General features: G+C 31.8%; 2 protein-coding genes across 6 annotated transcripts in view; one reads left to right on the forward strand and one right to left on the reverse strand.

Moving 5' to 3' along the window:
* Positions 1–22,246, reverse strand: part of LOC105220753 (supervillin) — a 363,739-nt gene that overhangs the window by 314,360 nt on the left and 27,133 nt on the right. Inside the window, exon 1 of one of the 4 annotated variants that reach the window (XM_054228581.1) lies at positions 10,896–12,176. The exons of the other annotated variants lie outside the window; for them this stretch is intronic. Coding sequence (XP_054084556.1) covers positions 10,896–10,910 — 15 coding nt within the window. The 5' untranslated portion in view covers positions 10,911–12,176. Of the gene's footprint in view, positions 1–10,895; positions 12,177–22,246 lie in introns of those variants that run through there. 4 annotated transcript variants of the gene reach the window in all.
* On the forward strand, positions 4,772–7,081 carry LOC105220751 (uncharacterized). Of its 2 annotated transcripts, none has more exons than XM_011197228.3 (5): positions 4,772–5,099; positions 5,333–5,589; positions 5,653–6,382; positions 6,450–6,640; positions 6,704–7,081. In XM_011197228.3, exons 1-3 carry the CDS (start codon positions 5,063–5,065, stop codon positions 5,806–5,808), a joined length of 450 nt encoding a protein of 149 aa, XP_011195530.1. In that variant the 5' UTR covers positions 4,772–5,062; the 3' UTR covers positions 5,809–6,382; positions 6,450–6,640; positions 6,704–7,081. The 2 variants fall into 2 exon arrangements, with proteins under 2 accessions (XP_011195530.1, XP_011195531.1); XM_011197229.3 differs by having other exon boundaries at positions 4,778–5,099; positions 5,387–5,589.

A 22,246-nucleotide genomic window follows, 5' to 3' on the forward strand; every position in this document is an offset into this window, starting at 1 on the left:
TATTTCCATATTCTCTACTTAAAGCTTTAATGGTTGATGCAACTCTGCACACTTTTTTATCAACATCATTTCTTAAGCTAAATTTGTTTGATGTTTGTGCATAATTCTCATATTTATATGCTTGTGGCAGGTGATATCGTAGACCATAAATTACATATATTCTTCCAAAACTTTAATGCGCCCTTTCTATTCTCATTGTTTACACGCTTTACCGACTTACGCTTAATGCAACATAACAACAAATAAATGAAAACAATAATAATAACAAGCGGTTTTTACCCACAAGATTCTTATTGAACATACCTAACTCTTACATTTAGATATCGAATTCTCCGTGGACCCCTGCTGCTACCTCTAAAAAATTTCTTCTCTCAACTCTACTTCAACTCTCGCTTACGGCTCTTGACCATATGCTAATGAGTTAGCATAAGCCTCAAAGCGGGGATTGCTGGTAGCTATTCCGTTACCACAACACTCCAATTTAGACACAGTGGGATGCTGATACCTCTAAGATGCCGTAACAGTATTTAAGTTAGTAAGCCGCTATGTAAACAACTTCTCTATTTTAATCGGGCTTAACATTTTAACTATGTGATTATTAATGAATTTCTATTTTCCTTTTTGTATAATTCAAACATAGCGCTAGTTGTTAGAATGAGGTCAAATTATATTCTTAATGCATTTAGGTGTTGTTAAGTGCAACTCATTTATTCCTAGCTTAGGGCTAATATCGTCATATCCGCTCGTTCAATTAGTAAAAACCGTTTGATGGAAGTTATTGTTTTTGAATTTGATGTTAATATTGAAAGAACATTGAAAATTAGAAAATTTTCGTTGATTAGATCTTTTTTACTGTTGTTTAAATTTACCGTTATTAGTCTAGCATTATTTTTAATTTAATATTTATTGCAACAATGATAGCCTCACAGATAAAAGCGTTGAATCTTTGAACTTATCTTGGATAATCTCAATCCCTAGAACTTTCTATGATTTAATCCATAATCTGTACTCTTTTAACTCGACTGTTTTTTGGTATTCTTAACTGACTAATGTAAGGCGCTCTTTAAGATGAGCTTTTTGTTTTATGGATATAATTTGACAACAGATCTATAAAGCTGCGTTTTCAATAACGTTCAATTACCATAGATATTCTTCATTCTTTACATTCGTGACTTTGTAACATTATCTTATAAAATAGAACTCGTACATTGTTTTATCAAAGTTCAAATAAGGAATCTTAGGCTTATTCTCTGTCAATACCCCCAAAGTACGGCAATTAAGAATTGTTTTCTGATCATCTGATGTTCCTTTTTAAATAGGTGATTAAGCTGAGATAATCAAAGGTAGATTTACAGTAGAACTGTAGTTCAGAAATGATGCTGAGATTTCATAGACAGATTTACTTGGCATATTTTATCATTAATGGGTAATGTTCGAAGTTCTATCACACTAAAGAAATAAAATCTGCTCAATGACTACTTTGAGCCTCTAATATTTCTTCTAAAATCTTCTACAAAACCAATTTATAGATCTGTAATATAGTATTACTATAAGATTACGCCTAAACTACTGAACCGATTTTAATGAAATTTTGCAAATGTCTGCAGTTTGGTCCAACTTAAAAGATAGGATAGTTTATATTTCAAAATTCAAATTTGAATCGCAATGTCCAACCGACTGTCTATTTGGTTATTCGATCAAGCGATAATTTGATTTGAAATCTAGATATCTTAATAAAACTTCATACACGTTACTATTAGCAATATGAGATTGTATTGTAGATAGACAAAACCTGACAAATGCCAAAAATTAAAAAAATAAGTGAAAAAAATAAGACTTTTGCAACAGATATTCAGAGCACAGAAGGACATTAGGATTCATACATTTTTAAGTAAGTGGACGTGGTCACAGCTCAACATCCGTCTGTCCGGTCGTCCCTTTGGTCAAGCGATAATTTGATCTAGATACCCTAATATAACTTAGTTCACACTTAAATCTTGATACTATTAGAAGGTTGGTATTCTTGATGGCCAAAATCGGACTTTTGCAACAACTAAAAAATAGTAGTTAAAAAAAAAGGGATATAACAAAGTTAACCAAAATAGGATTTTACATATATATACCTTATCCACAGCAATGCGTGGCCCGGCCACTAGTATTTATATAAGAATATATTGGGATTTATAACTGAAATATGTATGACTCCAAAATAATGAGAAAAGAGATCTAGTTAAATATAAAATATCAATTAAGGAAAATAACTAAGAAAAAGTATAAAAAATTGGTAAATATTTTGATTGAAGCTTTCAATGCGAGACCATTTTATTATCCTTTGTGGAAAATAATAAAAGTAGCGATAAAGTGCACCAGAAAATGTATCGATTTTCAGAAACAAAAAACTCAACTCGTGTGTTGGCAATTATTTTCGTCGAACTCAGTCAATGAACTGCGTCACCCACAAGTGCCAAGTAGAAATTACTGCTGATTTTTTTTTACTTTATTTTTAAGTACTTATGTGTATACTATTAACTACTGGCACATTTGGCAAACGAGCGCAAATACATTAGCGTTGCACGATATATATATATATATATATATATATAAAAGATATACATATGTGTATAGTGTACTATATATAAATTGAAACAGACAGCGCATTTAATATAGATCGATAGAAAACACATTTAGGCGAGTTTCATGTTAGAAAATAGACAATATTGAATTGGTCAGCAAGAAGAAATCCAATAATAAGTCAAAATAAAGACGAATTACGCACGAGTCTCAGGTAATAAATGTGAAACAGCTGTTCACTTAATTTTTTTTTTTTGAGATATCTGCTACTTTACGACTGCTGAAAGGAGTCAATCACGCGCGTGAAATAGAAATTTACGCATTAAAATGTAAAAACAAAATCGCCGACATGTCACTCAAATACCGTTGCATGCTTAGGAAAAACAAATGACAACAAAACAAAGCGGGTGCTATCACTAGAGAAGTACCTTCTGTTTTTCAGTGCGTGCAGGTACTTTTTAATGCGGGTATGTGTTTTTTGATAAGTACAAGTTGGCTAATGATAAAATTAGCCACGAATGCGCACGCAAAAACGCCCGAACAGCAATTAAGTGAAAGACAATACAATGACAACTCAAAGCAGAAGTGAAAAAATACAAAAAAATAAAAAATAGACAGCTTAAAACACGTTAAATAAATAATTAAAACTTACCTTGTACAAGAAACATATGTGTTTGTACAAATCAAATTAACCTAAATAACTGTACATGCGCCTATAATAGAAGCACCGTTGGACATACATAAATATCTAGCATGAAGATATAAGAAAAAGTGTGTACTGTGTCACCGTAGATAATTTCTCTTTTGCGAAAAAACAGTTATAACTTGAACTAACAGGCAAACCTATGAAAAACACCATCATCTAAGCACGACTTCATGGACAACGAGCAACATTGTATTTCATAACTTCCGACAAATTTTCTATTAAAATATTTGCTATTTGAGTTTAGTATGATTTTTTGTAATTTTAATATGTATTGAACCTCGAAAATATTCGGGATCCCGAGTTTGACGTTTCAGGATTTATAAAACATACTATTTTCTATTTGTGTTTAGTATGATTTTTTGTAATCTAAATATATCTACATGTACTAAATCCCGAAAATCCGGCAAAAATTCGGGATCGACATTTTGGGATTAATAAAAAAAATGTCTGTAACAAAAACCGAGTTCCTCACCTACAGGCCTTCGGGTTCGAAATATGCCTTTTCGCAGGATGAGAGCTATTAATCTTACTTACTATACATTTTTAAGAGATCCTTAGGGATTCTTTGGGTTTTTTAGGCAATTTCTTGGAGTCTTGTAAAAAGCCAGAATCGAGCAGTCCAGGTCAGAAAAACAGTCCAGGAGAGAATAAGAGATAGATAGAGAAACAAGACGATCGAAGGACCGTTCTTGGCAACATTCAAATGGTCTATAAGACTGAACTTAACTACACATATGGGTTCAAAATAAGTAGTCTAAAAAAAAGTAAGAGTTTTGGAACAGAGCTAGTGCCAGATACCTTAGATCCTATGTGATGGTATTCATAACTTTCGAAACAGATTCGATTGGATTCGATAGACATAAAAATAGTATATTAAAGACACCACGAAGATACCAATATATTTAAGACAAAAAGTTCTAACACTTTTTTCCGTTTAAAGAAAATGTTCAAAGCCAAGTTCCTCACCAACAGGCATTCGGGTTCATAATATGCCTTTTCGCAGGATGAGAGCTATTAACTTCCCATACATTTAAAGAAATAAGTAGGGATTCTTTATTGTTCTAGGCAGTATCTATTTGTTGCCCGTTTCTTGGAGCTTTGAATAGAGCCAAAATGTATCAGTACAGGTCAAGAAAATTAATTTCTGATAGAATAAGAGAATATAGAGAGAGAAAGAATTCGACGAAGGACTGAACTTTTCCTAGCAACATTCAAATGGTCTATACGACTGAACTTAACTATAAATTTGGGTTCAAAATAAGTAGTCTCAGAGGGAAAAAGTTTTGGAACAGAGCTACAGATAACTTCGACAGATACCTTTGGACCTACAATCGATAACTTTCGAAGTAGATTTCTATTCGGACTCCATAACGACTACCAAAAGACATAAAAATAGTATAATTAAAGACACCACGAACAGACCAATATATTTAAGACTAAAAATTCTAAAAAAAATGTCTGTTTAAAGAAAATGTTCAACACTTCAAAACTCCGTCAAGCGTTTATAGAATCATAGACACTTTTGATTTAAAAATAATACAAATTTCCAATTTGAAAAATGAAAATTCAAATAATCAAATTCTAGTAAAAAAAACTTGGCTTACAAACAATTCGGAATTGTGCAAAATTTACAAAATTTGTTTACAAAACATACGTATTATGAGTTTGCGCCAATAGGTGTGCTTGAGACGTGAGGAAAAAATCAACAGTGTAACTAACTCAAAAACGGTGTAACTAACTAAATTAACTGTTACAATATTGGAAATAATCGTTTGCAAATAAAACATGAAGATACCATTCCTCAGCAGCTCTCCGCCAAAAGGTAGGCAACGTTTTATGTGTTTTTGAAATTTCAAAACTTCAACTGTGGCAACATGAAGAACTGTCAGAACTGCAGGGCGCTGTAATTTGTTCTTAAAGTAAAATAGAAGATTTGTGTTAATATTCTAAGCTCGTTCTTGAACCAGCTTTTAGATTTTTTTGTCAGAAGCTTTAGAATTTGACATGTTTAATGCAATGCTCATAAGTACATACATATCTTGCTTGTTGCCACAGAACTGCTTAACGAGGAAAATATCGGTACGTGTGGTTGTTGTTCTTCGCTTGCAGAACCCGAACCCATATCGTACGCATCGGAGTTTCGCGACTTTCTACAAAACAATGCGCCGCTGGATTTCGAGGAGAAAATGGCGCGTGCACGCCCATTTGTATTCGCCAGTTTCATAGCATGGCCCGCCTATTGGCTTTATAGAGGCATGGATTGGAGTAATCGAGCGCATGTGGAACGCTCGCTGGTGACTTACATCAACCGGGTAAAATTAAGACGAGGGAATATCAATGAATAGTTTATGTAGAATTTTTCTCTTCCTTTATAGACCTTTCACCATGCCAAGCTCATGCAATTCACCATACTCGGTGTGGGTCTAATGTTTGCGGTGTACGAGGAGAGTCCACTACTGCTTAAGGTCAATAATATGTTACAAGGCTTCAACGAGGAAGACTACCGTTCGAAAAACACCGTTATTGATTAACTTAACGCACAGCGGGCGCTATACTGACGTATGAGACTTGAAGACTTTTGGTTTACATGCAGAAAAGGAGAATTAAATGGAAAAATGTATTCAATCCAAATTATTTTCTAACTTGAAAAACTCGAGAAAAATTACTGTAGAATTCGGCATTTAAGGTGGTTATGGCAAACGCTTTACATTTTTGATAGCTTACTTTTGGCATTTGTTGAATAAAAACTTAAAAAAATATATAAAATTTTTTGGTTAAAAAAAATTCAAAACCAGATTTTTGTTATTTCTTCAAGACTTTGTAAAACTGTAAAATTGCATTTTCAAATTATGGTGGTAACAATTACGAGTGCCAAAATAGAGATTTAATTGAGAGAGAGCACTAAGTTCACTAAGTGGTGTGTGAGAATTCTAAAAAAAAAAATAATAAACTAAAAAATTTGATCCGATCTGTTAGATCTGAAGTGCTGGAACTGCACTTTTTTATTAAGCCTAACACTTTATTGAACACGTGGTAAAAACAAAATGTCGTTCTTCAAAAATCTCTTTCAGTTTAAGAGCTCGCAATCGGTTAACGCCGAAATGGGTGAGTTGATTTATAAATTAAAATTTAAAAATAAAACTAAACGTTATTTGTCCAAAAATGAGCACAGCGCCGCGTGAAGTCAACTTCGGTGAGGAGGTACGCCGTTTGATGCACAGGAGTGATATTGAAGCGGCTATGGAGGCCGCCTCACCTTTCCTACTGACTGCTACACTAACTTGGCCAGCGATTTGGTTGTATCGAGGTTTCGAATGGCATTCGATGCGTGGTAAGGAAACGCTGGCGCTCTATATAAGAAAGGTCGGTCGAAAAATACTAGTTAAACAGAAATCATGACATCGAATTGTCTTTTATATTTAACAGACCTTCTTTGCCGCCAAAGCCGCACAGCTCTCAGTGCTACTGGTGGGTCTAATTTATGCTATTGGCACAACACCGCCACGCCAAAATTGAAATACATAAGAGTCTAAGAGTCTTACTAAAAAACGAAAAGAAAGGTCAGACAAGTTATTCAACACAAAAAATACAATAAAACCTACTGGGTGTTTACGTCTTCGTTATACGAGCTTGTGAACCAAATATGAAGGATTGATAAAACTAAAAAATATAGTATGAGTTGGAAACAAATATGTGTAGAAAAATCAAAAATAAACATCAGCAGACTATGTGCAAGAAATAATTGTTACAAACCACCCAAAAAATTATTAAAAAAGTGGTGAAAGGTCCAAATTTTAAAACAAACTGAGCTTTGAATTTTGATTTCTGAGTAATAAAGGGAGGTAAGTGCTCGCGAGAACTTAGTGATTGGTCACGGATAGACTTTATCGCTGGAGTATGAATTTTCTAAACCATTTATAGCCTGTAAAGTCAGACCTTTTCCGGTTCTGAGATCATTGTACAAAAAGATATTTACCGTAATATCAATCTTCGACGATGAAATAAATCTATAGATATTGAATAATATATATACCTCTTACAAATACACCCTTTGTTTAATATTATTATCTTTTAATAATTTTCATTAAGCCAACGTATATTTCAATTTCTTTGACCTACATATTTTCATCGTCTGCACTGAAATTTAGGTACTAATTATCACCTTTTCTTTCTTTAACATTTTACAATTTATTTCAAGGTCGCATTTTTCCAGTGTCGTCAAAATTGTTCCCATTTCGCTAGTGAAATTAAAAATATTTATGTACATACTTTAGCTGCTTGTGAGATTTTTTTACGAGAAATACAAAAACAAAAAATGCTTTAAGACACAGATAAATTGCAGGAAAATTTAAAATTGTAAAATTTAAAGTGTTGTAAATAACTCACTTAAAATTCTACTTTTAGTTCTTGAGAATTTTTGTGATATTTTTAAATGTCATTGACACAGACAACAACACTTGTCACTGTCACTGTTGGATTGTCGTGAAGAAATGGACAGGCGAATACACTTTTTTATGAATTTTCATATATTCTGTGGACATATGAACATTTGTGTGTAAGTGTATTCACAAAATATATGTACTCAGTAATAATTTTATGTCAGAATATTGTGACTGTTGTAATTTAGTGTAAATATAAATTCCATGAAATTAATATTTTTTCTCAATATTTTAAAGACTAAATATAAAAATATATATTTATTAGGTCTACAACTTTGCTTCCGCCGTTTTCCAATAGATGTCTCTAGGGTCAAGCACTGGTCGATTAAATCGATTAAATCGTTTTATATCGATCTTGGACATTTGTGTCAACATTAACTCAACTAAATTTTGTAAAGATCTGTTTGCATCCGAAACTTATTCTCAACTGAAAATGTCACTTTTCAGCCGAATTCTCGACATTTGCGGGAAATTTCGCTTTTCTTTTTTAATTCCAAGAAAAGTGCGGCTGAGGCTCATCGAATGCTTTCGCATACGTACGGTGAGGCTGTCCTAAGTGAAAAAAAAGCCTTAAATTTACATAAAAACGGCGGAAGCAAAGTTGTAGACCAATAAAAGTAAAAAAATATTTAAAATTCAAAAAAATTATGTAAAAATTTATTTTAAAAAATATATAAAAATTTATTTTTAATTAAAAAAAAATAAATAGTTTTTTTATATTAAGAGAAAAAAATTAATAATTTTAAAATATGTTTTTATTCATATTTTCATATATACCAGTATATTATTTTTCATAAAACCCGCCAACAAGCAGTTGCACTTCATACTAAGTTGCCCCCAACCGTTATTAATTCAATGCCAACAATTATATTGATATACTCGTATGATTACAGTACAGTGCAGCTGGTATTATTATATATGCACATAGATAAATCGATTCCTTGTACACACATATTTAATCAAGTAAATATTACAATAAATACTTCCTCCGCTACAATGGTTATATGCGCCTGCGCAAATGCAAATTTCAAGTAATGTTTCACTTGAATAAGCAATTGTTCGATGTAGCGCAACGGTTTCCAAGTCATTTGCATAATATACTTGTATACATACATATATGTATGTAAATTTGTGCGCAGGTATAAATTAATTGACATTAACAGTCTAATATTTATTTATTGTACGAAATATTTCCGTGGTACTCAAGTTTGTACCGGTTTTATACATGTGTTATATAAGATTCTTAGGCAGACCAATAAAAAAACTAAATTTATCAAATCTTAGGATCGAACCATATCTATATCTCTATTCCAGAACGAGAGTTGAAGATTGCTTTACAAGTATTTCGTTAAAGCATTTACCCACAGCCAAATAAATTTAGTACATTAAGGTTAAAATTGAGAAACCTTTTTTTGGCTTTCGCACTGCTTCGCTCCTACTCGATTAACGATCAGTTGTTATACATTTTTGTTTTTGCTGTTCATATTAAGTTTCATAATGAAGTTTCATCAGTTTCTGATTGCTATTTTATCAACAACCAAATTTACAGCGTGGACAACAACCAGCAAAGTTACATTCCAGTTCCAGCTCGATTTGTATTCAATTAAAAATAAATGTAGTAAAATAAGATTTTATTTTATCTAAACCAGCGCTTCAATAGAGCAAAGCCCGCTTCAATTGATCAATTAACTCATATCTGAAAAGGCTATTAGTTTAGCGAGCGTTCTTTGCAACTTACTTAAATAAGAAAGTAAGTAATATCAAATAATGATTCTGAGATGAAATTATGTACAAAAAATAATTTATCGATTATACTTGACACCGACACTGATGAATTCGGATTTAACTTTGAAGTAATCATGTCGATACCAATCATAATATATATTGATTAGAAGTTAACATTTTTCAGACCGACAGAATCAGATAGAAATCTATACTATATATGATCGATAGAGTTTAAATACGTTCAAAATGTTTTCAGAAAAAAATTAAAAAATCATTAGTTGGTTGGAATCCAATATACGGCAAACTGCAGATAATCAACCCCATATGGATATATTGAAAGAACTTTGGCAGAAAAGGCCATTATGTATTTCGAAAAAATATGCAAAAAATCGACTACTGTATCGAATTCCATGAAATAAATAAAATAATTAAGGAGAAAGAAATAGTGTGCTAAAAAGCAAAAATCATCTCCATTACGATTTTATGGTACTGGAAAACAATTTTAAACTTGTAAAAACAAACAAAAGAAAATTTTAGAAATAGAACTGTTAAGGTGAAATAATTTTGCGATCGAGCAAACGTAAATAAATTGTAAAATAAAAAGACTATACGAATTTCGACTTCTAAAACCAGCTTAAGAACAATATAAACTCATTAACCCGGTACTGCCCAGAACTTTTTACGTTTCAGTTTTTTCTGAAATGAAATACATCCATGTATTTAGGCCCCCTGAGTACGAAAACTAAATTTTTTTACGATCCATTATATTCAATATTTAACTTTTTCGGAAAATGCAAAAAACCAGCGTAGTTTGTAGTTTTATAGTGTGATTTACAAGTTATTAATGAAGATATAGGGATAAATTTTGTGTTAACATATGGTAATCGTGGGTTATTTCGGATTAAAGAGTAAATTCGGTACTTGAATACCAATCGGGTAGTGATAGCTACGAATCCTGGCTAAGATCATTTCTAAACTTATGGAAATTAGTGGTTTTAATTTGATTATTTTTCATAAATGAATACATTCCATTGTATATATATCCACCTTCTGTACCAAAAACCGTTGAACCATGCAGCTAATCACACTCGTTTATCCAAATTTGTATAGGAAACATGAATACACTTGCTGTAAAACGATAGGAAATCTGTTTGGCAAATAGTAGACTAGCCGAAATTAAAAAAAAAAATCATGCAAAATTTGGCACGTAAAAGGCGGCGGCAAACGTGCGAAAGAAAGTCAGCGGGCGATTACAGACACACTGGTGTGTGGGCATTAAAATGTGTAAACATTGCGTGGCTGATAATTTGCTTATATAAAAAATACGAAAGTAAACAAAATTTTATTTCCACAATTTTTAAGTAAATAAATGAAATTGTCGAAACGTATATATGTAAGTATGTATGTGTGTATGTATGTGTGTATTTGTAGTTAACACGCACGCTCTAGCTCACCTGTATCAGATACATTTTGTATGATTATGATATTTTCTCAGCACAAATATGTTGCTAGTTGAAAATTTTGTTGTTGTTGTTGTATATAATATTACTGCACTGCTCAGCTTTGCGTGACTTTTTGGTGAACTTATATAATTTTGGTTTCAAATATTTTTTTTTCAAAATTTTTGTTTAAATTAATATATTGTTGTTGTTGTAATTTTTTGTTGTGATTTAGTAATTTTTGTTGAAATTTATTTTGTCAGTATTACTTTTCTGCTGTTATTAATGTTGCAGCATGGGTATTTGCGGTTGTTGCACGAAATTGTATGACACTTCTCGCCGGAAATATGTGCATTCGGTTAGACACAACAACACAAACTTATAAATATGTATTTTTATAGCTAGCTGACTTCGCTAACAAACTCCAAAGTGATTAGTTTGCACTGAACTCTTAGTTGCTTGCATTAATATTGCCTTTGTTGTTGTTTTACTTCTGGTCAAATTATTGAGTGCAATGTTGCTGCAGTGTTATGCTCACTATTGTTGTTGTTGCTATTGTTATTACTAATATTACTACACACACAGCACTTGCTGCACTCACTGCTTGTTGCGCTCTAATGTCCATGCATGCCACACAGTTGTGGCACTTGTTGCGGCTGCAATTTGTTGTTGTTGTTTTTATTTTTTGTTGTAATTAATTTTTTTTTGTTTTGCTTTTATTTTCACAGTTTATTTGCTTTACAGCGCGCATTCAATTGCGCTTTGTGTTGCATGCCACTTCGCTGTTGCATAAAGAATTATTAATTTTCAATGCTTTTGTTGCACTGCACGGACTATTTGCCTTTGAGGTTTTAAGTGTATAATTTTTTCAACAGTTTCTAACTCAAAAGTGTTGCCTCTGGTACTTGTTGTTGCTATTTTGAGAAATTATAATAGCAAATTAATAATTGTTATTGTTGTAGGAAAAAATAAAAATTGTTTAAGTTTTGCTTCAATTATCACTTTGCCTCGACGCGGTAAGCGATTTAAGCGTTGTTTGAGGGAAGAAAATGTAGAAAAGTTGAACTTTTTTTGTTTGCCAATCGAATTTATTTTTATTCATGTGTGTGTTTCCAATTCCAATTAGAATAATTTGCTTTAAATTCGTATTCAACTGCCGACATTAAACGAAATTATGCAGACGCGTATAATTTCGACAAGTCGCAGTGTAGAATTGTAAAGTAGTGTGGTAGGAAAAAAAATTAAAAAAAAAATATTTTGAGATTTTTTCGGTTTTGGCGAATTTGATATCTTTCACGTGTAGACACTTAAAATTTTTTTAATAATATTCTTATTTATTTTTAAATTTATTTCGATTTGTTTGTTTTTTTTTCTTCAAATTTTAATTTTTCTTAAATTTATTTAAATTTTTATTTCATTTTTTAAAATTCATTTTTCATTTCATTTTTTAAATGTTTGAAACATTTTAAAATTTATTTTTACTTTATTAATCGTTTTTAAAATTTTTTAGTTTTTAGAATTTTCTAAAATTTCTTGTTTTTCTTTCTCTTTTTCCATTTAAAACTTTTTTTTTAATTTTTGTAATCTAATGGCTTCCACACCAATTGGCTTTTATCTAATAGCTTCCGAATGAGTTATTCCACTTTTTGCTTTTAACAAAATTTGGCAGTTCAGACGTGTGTTACTCTAAATTCGCACAATTATTTGTTTGTTTGTTGTTGTTTTTGCTGACTTGTTTTGACATATCATTAGCATAAATGCTGTCCATTTCACTGAGACTGACCGCTTTTTCCGACTCTTGCAACATACAACAGATGTGGTAATCAGGCTACTTGAATTAGGCACGTATTTATAGTTGTTGTTGATTTTTGTAAATTTTTTTTCTTGTCACTTTTGACTGAACATTTAATTTTTTCTAATTTTTATTCAAAAAAAAAATAGTAAAAAATATATATTTTAAGTTTTTATTAATTTTATTTTTTTAAATAATTAATTTAAAATTTTTAACTTATTTTTTCACACGAAAATTTTTTACATTTCTCCAATATTTAACTTTTTTCTCAACAATTCTTCACGCTCATTACAATGCATGGTCGCAGGTGAAATTCCCTTAAACACATTTATTATCGATCAAACAGTTGTAAACAGACATAGTTGTTGTTTTTATTTTTTCTTTCATATATTTATTGGCCCATAAGGGGTTTCTATGCAGGCTGCCTTGTCTTGTTAAGGCATTTATGCGAGTCTCAACTTTCTTTCACATATTTCTGTTTGTTTTTGCATTTCTTAAAGATTTCGTAATTCTTCACATTTTTAGCGCGTTTTCTTGGAGTATTTCGTGTTGCCTTTTTACTATTTTTTATTTGTTGCCATCACTAAATCAATTACCACTTTAATTATTTTTGTTTATTTTGTAACTTTCTTATTCTGTTTCAAACATTTTATTTACTCTTTATTAGTTATTTTAGTATGACTTAATTTCTATTATATTTCTTGCGTTGTCTTTCGTTCGACCAACCTTTCTTTAACGCGGTTTACTGTGGAATAAATTTCCAACTCAAAAGTATCGTGCTAACAAGCAGCGGCGCGGCAACGAGCCCCCATTTGTGTTTGAGCATTTTCCGTTAGACTCATACGTGTTGCATCGGTAAGCACTCAAACATGTTCGTCGTCGGGATAAAAAATATACAATAATATATTGAAATATTTTCATTATCATTTGAGAAATATTCGTGAGGACGGTTTAAAACTTTTTATGTAGATATTCCCAATTTACTAGAACATACACCATTTTTTGTCTATTTCTTTACTGTGTTGTTGAGTATCTTTCATTCTGTTTGCTGATGATTTTGTATGTTTTTTTCATATATCATTTGTTGACTTATACATTTAATTGCGTGTCCATTAGCGTTAATTGCTTGTCGATCCGCGATAAGCAATGTTGCCTCAGGTCTCCATGTGATTTTTTTGAAGTTCGCTAGGTGTTGTTTAATTTCCGACGAAAATGACATAATCCAGATGATAAAATTTCAAGTTTGTTTTGCTTTTGATTCAAAGTCAATATCGTTCGCTAAATAATATATCTTGCTTATTTGATCTTGAATTAGTGCTATGCAATATTTATATGTACATATTTGAGTTGATTTATTTATATATAAAATGTACATATATTATAAGTATATAGAGAATTTAAAGAATTGTAACAATAAAAGGAAAAAATAAAATTGTATTTTTGGCAAAGAAAAAAGGCAAACCTTTATATCTAAAAATTTTAAAAATAAATATGTAAAATAATTTAAGACAATATAGTCTAGAGATGTTATAGAAATTAATAGTACAATAAAAAAATATATTTTTAAAGCCATGCAACCCTTTTAAGGGGTTATGTGGGCTTCAAAATTATATAAAAAAAAAACTTTCTTTCTATTAAATAGTGCAATATCTTTAGAACATTATCCAAAAATATCAAATCAATCCGAGTAATAGCCTAAGAGATATACCCTTTGGAAGTTCCGACCTAAAGGCGACGTCAGTATGAATGTTACGTGGCCTTATTTCTCGAAAAGTTATAAAGCGATTTTGTCCAAATTTTGGAATAACATTATCTAGTTAATGAACGAGGGGTTTTTATATTTATTACAACCATAGAGCCAATATATTCCGAAATTTGTCCAAAAAAATGTTTTTTTTTGTTAAAATCAGTGACAAACTCAAATTTCAATATTTTCTTTTTCCTTCATTCATTAACTAAATCTATCCATTTACTATCGAAGTATTTTTGGTTAATTGATTTTGGATGAACCAATCGTGAGTTATGATGTCCACCGCAAGACCTTTTTCTTCCACACATAATGGGAGATGAGGTGCCAATGGCTGAGTTTTCGGAATTTGTAATTAAAAATTTCAGAAAACACTGTTCAAATATGTATCTTTAAAATAATATATTGTTTAAGTGAAATATATGTTAGTACATATTAAAAAAAAAGTTGTTTGTTTTTAGCCTCTGAAACCCATCTAACCCGTTAAAGGTCTCAAAATTATTTTATTTGAAGTCAAAATTCTATTTTAATAAACATTAATTAAATGAAATCGTCAAAAAGGATTTTAACCAATTATTCCAATATATAATCAAAGAATTGACTAAGAAGTCCTAGAGGTCCTAACCAATATTAGAATTTTATTATTTAGAATGAATACAAAAAATTAAAATATAAATTCAGACATCCAGCCCTATTCTGTGCACTTGACAAAGTAACAAAAAAATTGAAATTTTTTTCATATTTTTATCAAGTAAGAAATTTTTTAGTATTCTGTGACAATTTTGATAAAATAAAAAGCTTCAGTATGCATAGCTTTTCCCCACACTTGTGGGAAACAAAATAATGTAAACAGAAACAGCTGATTTCTGTCCAATTATATTGAATTGAATTGAAAAATATATTTGAATTATTCTATAACGTACTTTTTCACATGCATTTCAATATTTGTTGCAAAATAGTTAATAATTTAACTTCAATTTCAGAGTAAATCCGTTGCCCTTGGTCTAGACGTGAAGTTTCTGAGAGTGCACAAATATTCCATGCTCCGAATGTGGCCCTATTTTTTCATGTAAAAGGTCGTTATTTGGATGAGTGTTTGTTTTGCCTTCTTCATTGTGGCTTCGTTGATAAGTTTGGTTTGACTGACCGATTGACCGGTTAACAGCTTATCTATCCGATTTTGATGTCGAGATATCGACTGAAGCCTCCCAGACCTGATGCAAAGTATTTGGTTTGGTTTTACAACAACAACTATATAGATGATAAGATTGGGATTTCCCCCTAGTCTTTTGCTCCCCCGTAAAGGCATAGAATACTACATAACATATACATATGTACATATGTCCATTATAATATATTTACAACTATTTGGAATGCAATTTTGATTTAGGTGGTTGTTATGTTTAGCTTCAGAAAAGTTCCTTGGGGACAACGAAATCTAAACTTTGTTCATTATTGGCAAAAGTTTGCTAAGCTGTAATCGCATGCAATATATAGAAAACAATTTCCTCAAGTTACCCTCATTATCTCCACATTTGTATACAAAAAAGGGAAAAATAAACTTCTTAATATAAAAACGACTCAATAACGCGAGCCATCAACATGTTCATATTTCAACATTCACTTCCACAACTATCCACAACGAGATATTTTATTTGTCAAGAGCATTTTACTTCTTAACAAATTATCAAGAAAAAAGCTTTTTATTTTAGACACAGAATACGAAATGATTGATAAATTTCAAATTTTTACAAATTAGAAATTTGTTGAATTTGTAAAGGGCTGATCAAATGCACAAAATGTTTTCGATTTTTTTCTTAATGACTCATTTTCAGTTTTTTAATATTATTTAATATCAGAAAATGATTTTATTTAAATACTGATGTCAATTTAGTATTTAACAAATTTCAAAATTTTAATTTCATCAAACTCTCTCTATTTAGTTTTATGAATTTATATTTAGACTCAAAAATAAAGTTTTCCTATCTTCAAATATACCAATTTTTTGAGTGTACTTAATAATCTTCATGGTCTTCAAACAAAACACAACCAGCGACATGTTCGCCGGCTAACATCGAACCGCAATGTAAACAAAAATGGCAAAAATCAACACACCAACCACTTGTTTCAGGAGCAGCGCAACATGTTGCGAGGCATCACACAACATTGTTGTGCAACAAATATTACAAAGATTTCTCATTTTTAATGTGAAGGTTTCTAAAGTTATTTATAAATGAGATTTGGGATCTTTTGAGATTTGAGCTCACATAGTTTTTTATGAAAACTATCACTTGGAGGGTTGCTAATTCATCAGCTGTGGTTAAATAGCTTTGAATATCGTTAAATTTTTTGCAACAACAACATCCTATCTACCTCTGCAATGCCTGATAAACTTGAATTGGAATTAAAAGAATCCAAAAAACACCCCTCTCTATTAATTGCAATTTGTTGCATGAACAAAGCCAGCTGAAAGCCCATCACCCAACAGCAGTGAGTTTCTCAAGCAGCATACCATATGAGGCATTTTCAAAGTGCATACTTTCACACAAAAAACTACACACATCCTGTCTTGCCATTCACCGCAAGCCGACAACAGCTTTACTGTACGCATGCGGCATGCCACAAACTAACCTACCACAAAATGTGTCATTTATACGCGAGTCTCTGTGTAAAAGTAAGCTTCGGTAGGCATAAAGGAATTATGAATGATTGAAAAAAGGCGAAGGAAAAGATAAATGAGAAAGAAAAATTGTGAAAAAAACTCACAATTACTATCTCGGCTTTTATAACTGGCACAAAGAGTTGTGGCTATTGTTGTTGTAATTGAGTGGTTGTTGTCAATTTGCCTAGATAGCCGGGTGGCACTTACGAGCAGCACAATGATGCGAGAAATTTCCGCGACACGTACAACTTTTCCGAGTTTTTTTTATTTCTTTCAATTTTTTTTTCATTCATTGCTTTGTGCCTACATGTTACTTATGCTGGTTAAGTGCGGTTTGTCTGAACTGCGGTTAATCGCAATTGTCTTATCGCAAACATTTCACTTACAAATTGCCAATCATCGCTTTAAAATGAAATTCGCAAAATCATGAAAATGAATGGGAGGCGAAAACAAAAAAAAAAACAAATATGAAGGTAAATGCAAATTTAAATAATAATAAAGTACCTTACATACATTTTTGCTTGCAACAACAGCAAGCAGCAACAAAAAATCTGCTGATCATTGCTGTATTTGCCGCCTTCTGCAAATTTCCTGCATTGCACATACGACGCTTGATTGCTGAAATAACTAGTTTGGCAACATGTTTACTTAAACAACAACAATATTTTAACTTACAACAACAACAATTGTGTATGAATTTCAACCAAAATACCTCGACACATGTATGCCTTAGCTTCTTCAAGCAGTCAAATAATAACAACAAAAAACGCAAAATATTCAAGCCAAGCGTATCTGCGCACCCTCCCACCAACAAAATGCCATACAAAGTATTTCATTTACTTTTATTTACACGCATTCAAGGCGTTCCGAACGAGAGTGAAACTTGGCCAGCAGGCCACATACCTTACACACATACATACATAGGCATTTATATGCAACATTGTTGCGACAAACTGAAACTGACAAACTCAAAGCCCGCTTTTCGATCTTCATTCAGTTAATTTCGTTTTTATAAATTTTCTTTTATTTTTCATTAATTTTTCAATTCCAATCTCATGAAAACTTGCTTCGCCGCGACAGGCTGTGTGCGCTTTTGCGCAATTTTATGCGTCTGGCTTGGCTAAAGAGGCGGAAACTGTGGCAAAAGTTGTTGTCAAACCTGGCGGCGGCGGAGAGCCGGAGCGTGTGCTGTCTGTCTGTCTGCTTAATGCAAACGCATTGGCTACGCATTGCCGGCCGCAGTGGTGGTGTTGCCAATTCGCGTCGGAATTGCTCAGCACACACTTGGGCTCACCGACTACGATCAAGTCAAGTTGTCAAAATAGTTAACATCACGTTGCCCAACATGTACTCCGGCAGTGAAGTGATCATAATGGTGTTAGACAGTTAGAGATGACTGCTATATAAGTGATTGACTACCGCAGATTCAAAGTTTAACATTTTTACCCAAAAATAGCCATTTACTATAGCTTGGAATATGATGAGATAACAACGATCCTGATTTTAGTCCAGCCGTTCGATTCAGATAGTTCTGAACTTCAACAATTTTTCAAAAATTATATGTATTCCAAGATCCCATAATAATCCCATATCTCAACTGTGTTCCAAGATTTATTCCAAATATCATGAGGAAAATTATACATCTATTTTTTACTAAGAATATGTCTGGTTTTAAAATTAAGTGCGTATTGAAAGCATTGAGATATTACAATAAGATTGAGACAGAATTAGAAGTGTTTTGTTATCTACTGTGGGTCAACAGTATAAAGTTTATAGAGCAAACCTTGTCAAACCACTGAGACCTACTGTTATACAATCAGCAAATTTGTATCAGATATTTTAAAGAAATGGAGTTCAACATGAGTACTAAGTAGATATTAAAGATACAAAAGCCCTTCGCACTGCTTTCTCTTAGCAAGATCCATCTCGGCGTTATCATAGGTGTGTTTACTGAACACTTCCCGATAACTGCACATACGGTGAGACTAAAGATTTTCTTGGATGAAGGCGAGGTGGAATCATCTAAGCGTTTCGTTATTGGATGTCCAGCATTTGCTAGATAGAGGTTGAAACACCTTGATAGGCTCAGCTTCGGCGAACCTAGTGAATTAGCTGCTATTGACAAGATTCGAGACTTAAGTAATAGATTCCAAAGACTTTGTCTTTCTGATCCATTAGGAGTTTCAGTTTGACATCGCTCAAAGCAGTTCAAGTGAGTTCTGCCTACCAACATACTCAAAAAATGATATACATTTTTTAATATGGTCTTGAGTTCTTATAACAATGAAGCTTCTCCTATGACGCTCTCAAAACATTTGATTATATGTTTATCGCCCAACTTTGCAGACATATGAATGACGAGATCTATACTTATATTCCTGGAATGGTTATGCCACTACCAACTACGCGAAATTACGTATACAAAACAGAAAACAAAAATATTTTTGCCCCCGGCCATTAAACGAAAACGAAACCATTGTTTTGGCGCTATAAAATTACTTGTTATTATAGTTGTTGATATACATAAAAATGCAGTTGTATAGTTGGGTATATAAAGTGACCTGAAGACGAGCATGCGATCGTCTGCTGCAACGAAGGGGTGCAATTAAATCATTGACTCGTTGAAGAACGTCAATGGGTTAAAGCAAAGTATAAAGGTGATGTGCAAGTAATGGAAAGTGAATATAAAACACATTATATATACATACATATACATTTATGTATATCTGCCTATAAATAATAATTTAGCCACGCCGTGCGCGTAATGTTTCTTCAGAGTTAGCAGAACAGGCGAGTAGCGCAGCGAATGCGAGATAGTCAATGCGGCTGTGTGTCAATTACCATTTTTGCCATACGCGCCACCCGAATAGCAGTGCAAAGAGAGTGGCTGCAACCGTCATGTTGCATGCCACAAATGTCGGTGTAGTTATTATGGCAAAAACTGGTAAGGCAACTGATCGGCAGCAGCCCAAGAGTGTCTCAAAGTCGTTAATGGTACAGTGAATAGTTGAAGAGTGTGGAGAATACTATATGGATATGAGTTGAGGCATAAGGCATGGCCGAGTGTGTGGCGAATTCATTCATAGGCAATCACAGATGTTAACAACACTTTTTACATATTTTCTATGGTAGTATGAGTATATGTCTATATCTTTTTATTACTAATAGTATATAGAAATAAAAACTTCTCTTGGCAGCCGCGACAAAACAATGATTTACAATGCGAGCCTGTAAAAGACTGATATGACGGAAAAGCATGATCTTGATGCTAGAGTCAGGAGGAATGCTGCTTTGAAAACTCTTGTAGTAACGACAGAGAACGAACCCCAAAAAACCTTGAGTAATCATTCCAAGTTAATGGTTCTTGAATCAAAAATCGTATCCGAAGTTCACTTCTTCCATATTAATGTGTAAAGATATTATCTTGAGAGCGGATGAAACACTTCTACTTGGATTTGACGTTGGAGTCTCTATTTTCTTGTGTTGGATTTGTCTTCCTTTGGTATTAATAAACAACCAGCATATACAATTTGTTACCCTAATTATAGCTTATCTAGCAGAGTAAATGTCAATATATGCATATCTAACCCATTAATCATTAATTGAATGATGAAGCACTATAATCTAATTAGGAAACTTAAACAAACATTTATTGGAATCTTCCAACCTTAAACTTTCAACCGATTTATCAATTAAAGAGTTCATCAGCCATTGATTACAATTCGTGCATTGTCTTAAATTTTAAACCAAATGTATTTTTCTGAATATTTTGATTCAATATTTTTTTATAAATAAACTTGAATTGAATTTTTTAATTTTTTATTCCTGAAAAATTCAAATTTCAAGCAGCTTAACCCATGTGAGATATATGTAAATGATCACATCTTTCTTCCGCGAAAACATACAGGCATAAGCAAAAATATAAAAAAAAGCAATCCTCCCAACCTTCAACTTACGTCATTATTGCCAACGAAATGAAACCAGATGAACATTTACTATATACAAGCAAATGAATATACATATATATTACAACAATATTCAAAAAAATATTCTTTTAAAAAATTCATAAATATGTGATTAACCTATAAAACGACATAACTTAATACCACCAAATAGCAAATTATTAATTTATATTACATAAAAAGGAAATAGTTGTTAATAAAATAGCTGATCTGAGAAAATATATAAATGGGAAATGGGTTTTGGTACTATGCTTATTTTTTTGTTGCCGAAATAAAGTTTCTCAGCAAAATTTTGCAAAAATTGTTTGGAAAAAATTTACGATTTCCTCAATAATTGTATATTTTTATAAATATTTATTAATACCCCTCGGTACGTATATATGTATGTAGGTATATATTCACAAGAGCTAATACCTAGACAATTTATTTAGAAAAGATTAAGTCATATTTATTATGTTAATTCAGCAAAGAAATGGCTGAAAACCATACGGTTTTCGTTAATCGGAAGAAATAAATTAATGTGCCGTTGTATGTGCAACACAGAACTATATAAATATACACATATTCATGAGCACAAAATAAACGAGATACAGAAGAAGATGTTAAAGTAGAACACAGAGATATTAAAACTTGTTAAAAATTAATTTTTTTTCAATAAAATTATTTATTTATAGTGTTATAAATATTATTAGTCATCGCGTGCAATTCTTAGAAGCAGTAAAACAGCATCTACATTTTTTTTAATATTTAGCATTCATTGCAAAAACAAAAAAAAAAATATTTTTTTAAAAGTCTACAAACTAAAAAGTTCTAATTTCTTGGCTGCCACTGTAGCGTACACAGAAATATATATTTAGAGCACTCGGAGTGAAATAAATATTGTTTTTGTTTTTGGATTGATATTTCATTTTCGGCGTTTTGAGAAAGCACTAACAAAATCTGTTCACTAAAAATAAAAAATAAAAAAAAAACAGAGCGACCTTCAAAATAATATTCGGAATAATATTGAAAGAATTGCTGCAATTTCTGTTGAAGAACACGTGTTTGGCAAGCTGTTAAAATAATGCCAAACTCAATTTGGATTATGAACTAGTTGGATACAAGTGATGTGGAAGTGATACATACTTTGATCATGTGATCGTATTCTAATTGATCCTTTCAGTGACTAGTGCTACGTAATAGTGAATCATTACCCATTTATTT

This window comes from Zeugodacus cucurbitae, chromosome 4, assembly GCF_028554725.1.
Source record: "Zeugodacus cucurbitae isolate PBARC_wt_2022May chromosome 4, idZeuCucr1.2, whole genome shotgun sequence".
Taxonomy (NCBI): domain Eukaryota; kingdom Metazoa; phylum Arthropoda; class Insecta; order Diptera; family Tephritidae; genus Zeugodacus; species Zeugodacus cucurbitae.

Coding starts and splice junctions, on each gene's coding strand:
- LOC105220751 (XM_011197228.3), top strand. CDS start 5,063: ATGAAGATACCATTCCTCAGCAGCTCTCCGCCAAAAG. Junction 5,100..5,332: donor CAGCAGCTCTCCGCCAAAAG/GTAGGCAACGTT, acceptor TTGTTGCCACAG/AACTGCTTAACGAGGAAAAT. Junction 5,590..5,652: donor TGGTGACTTACATCAACCGG/GTAAAATTAAGA, acceptor CTTCCTTTATAG/ACCTTTCACCATGCCAAGCT.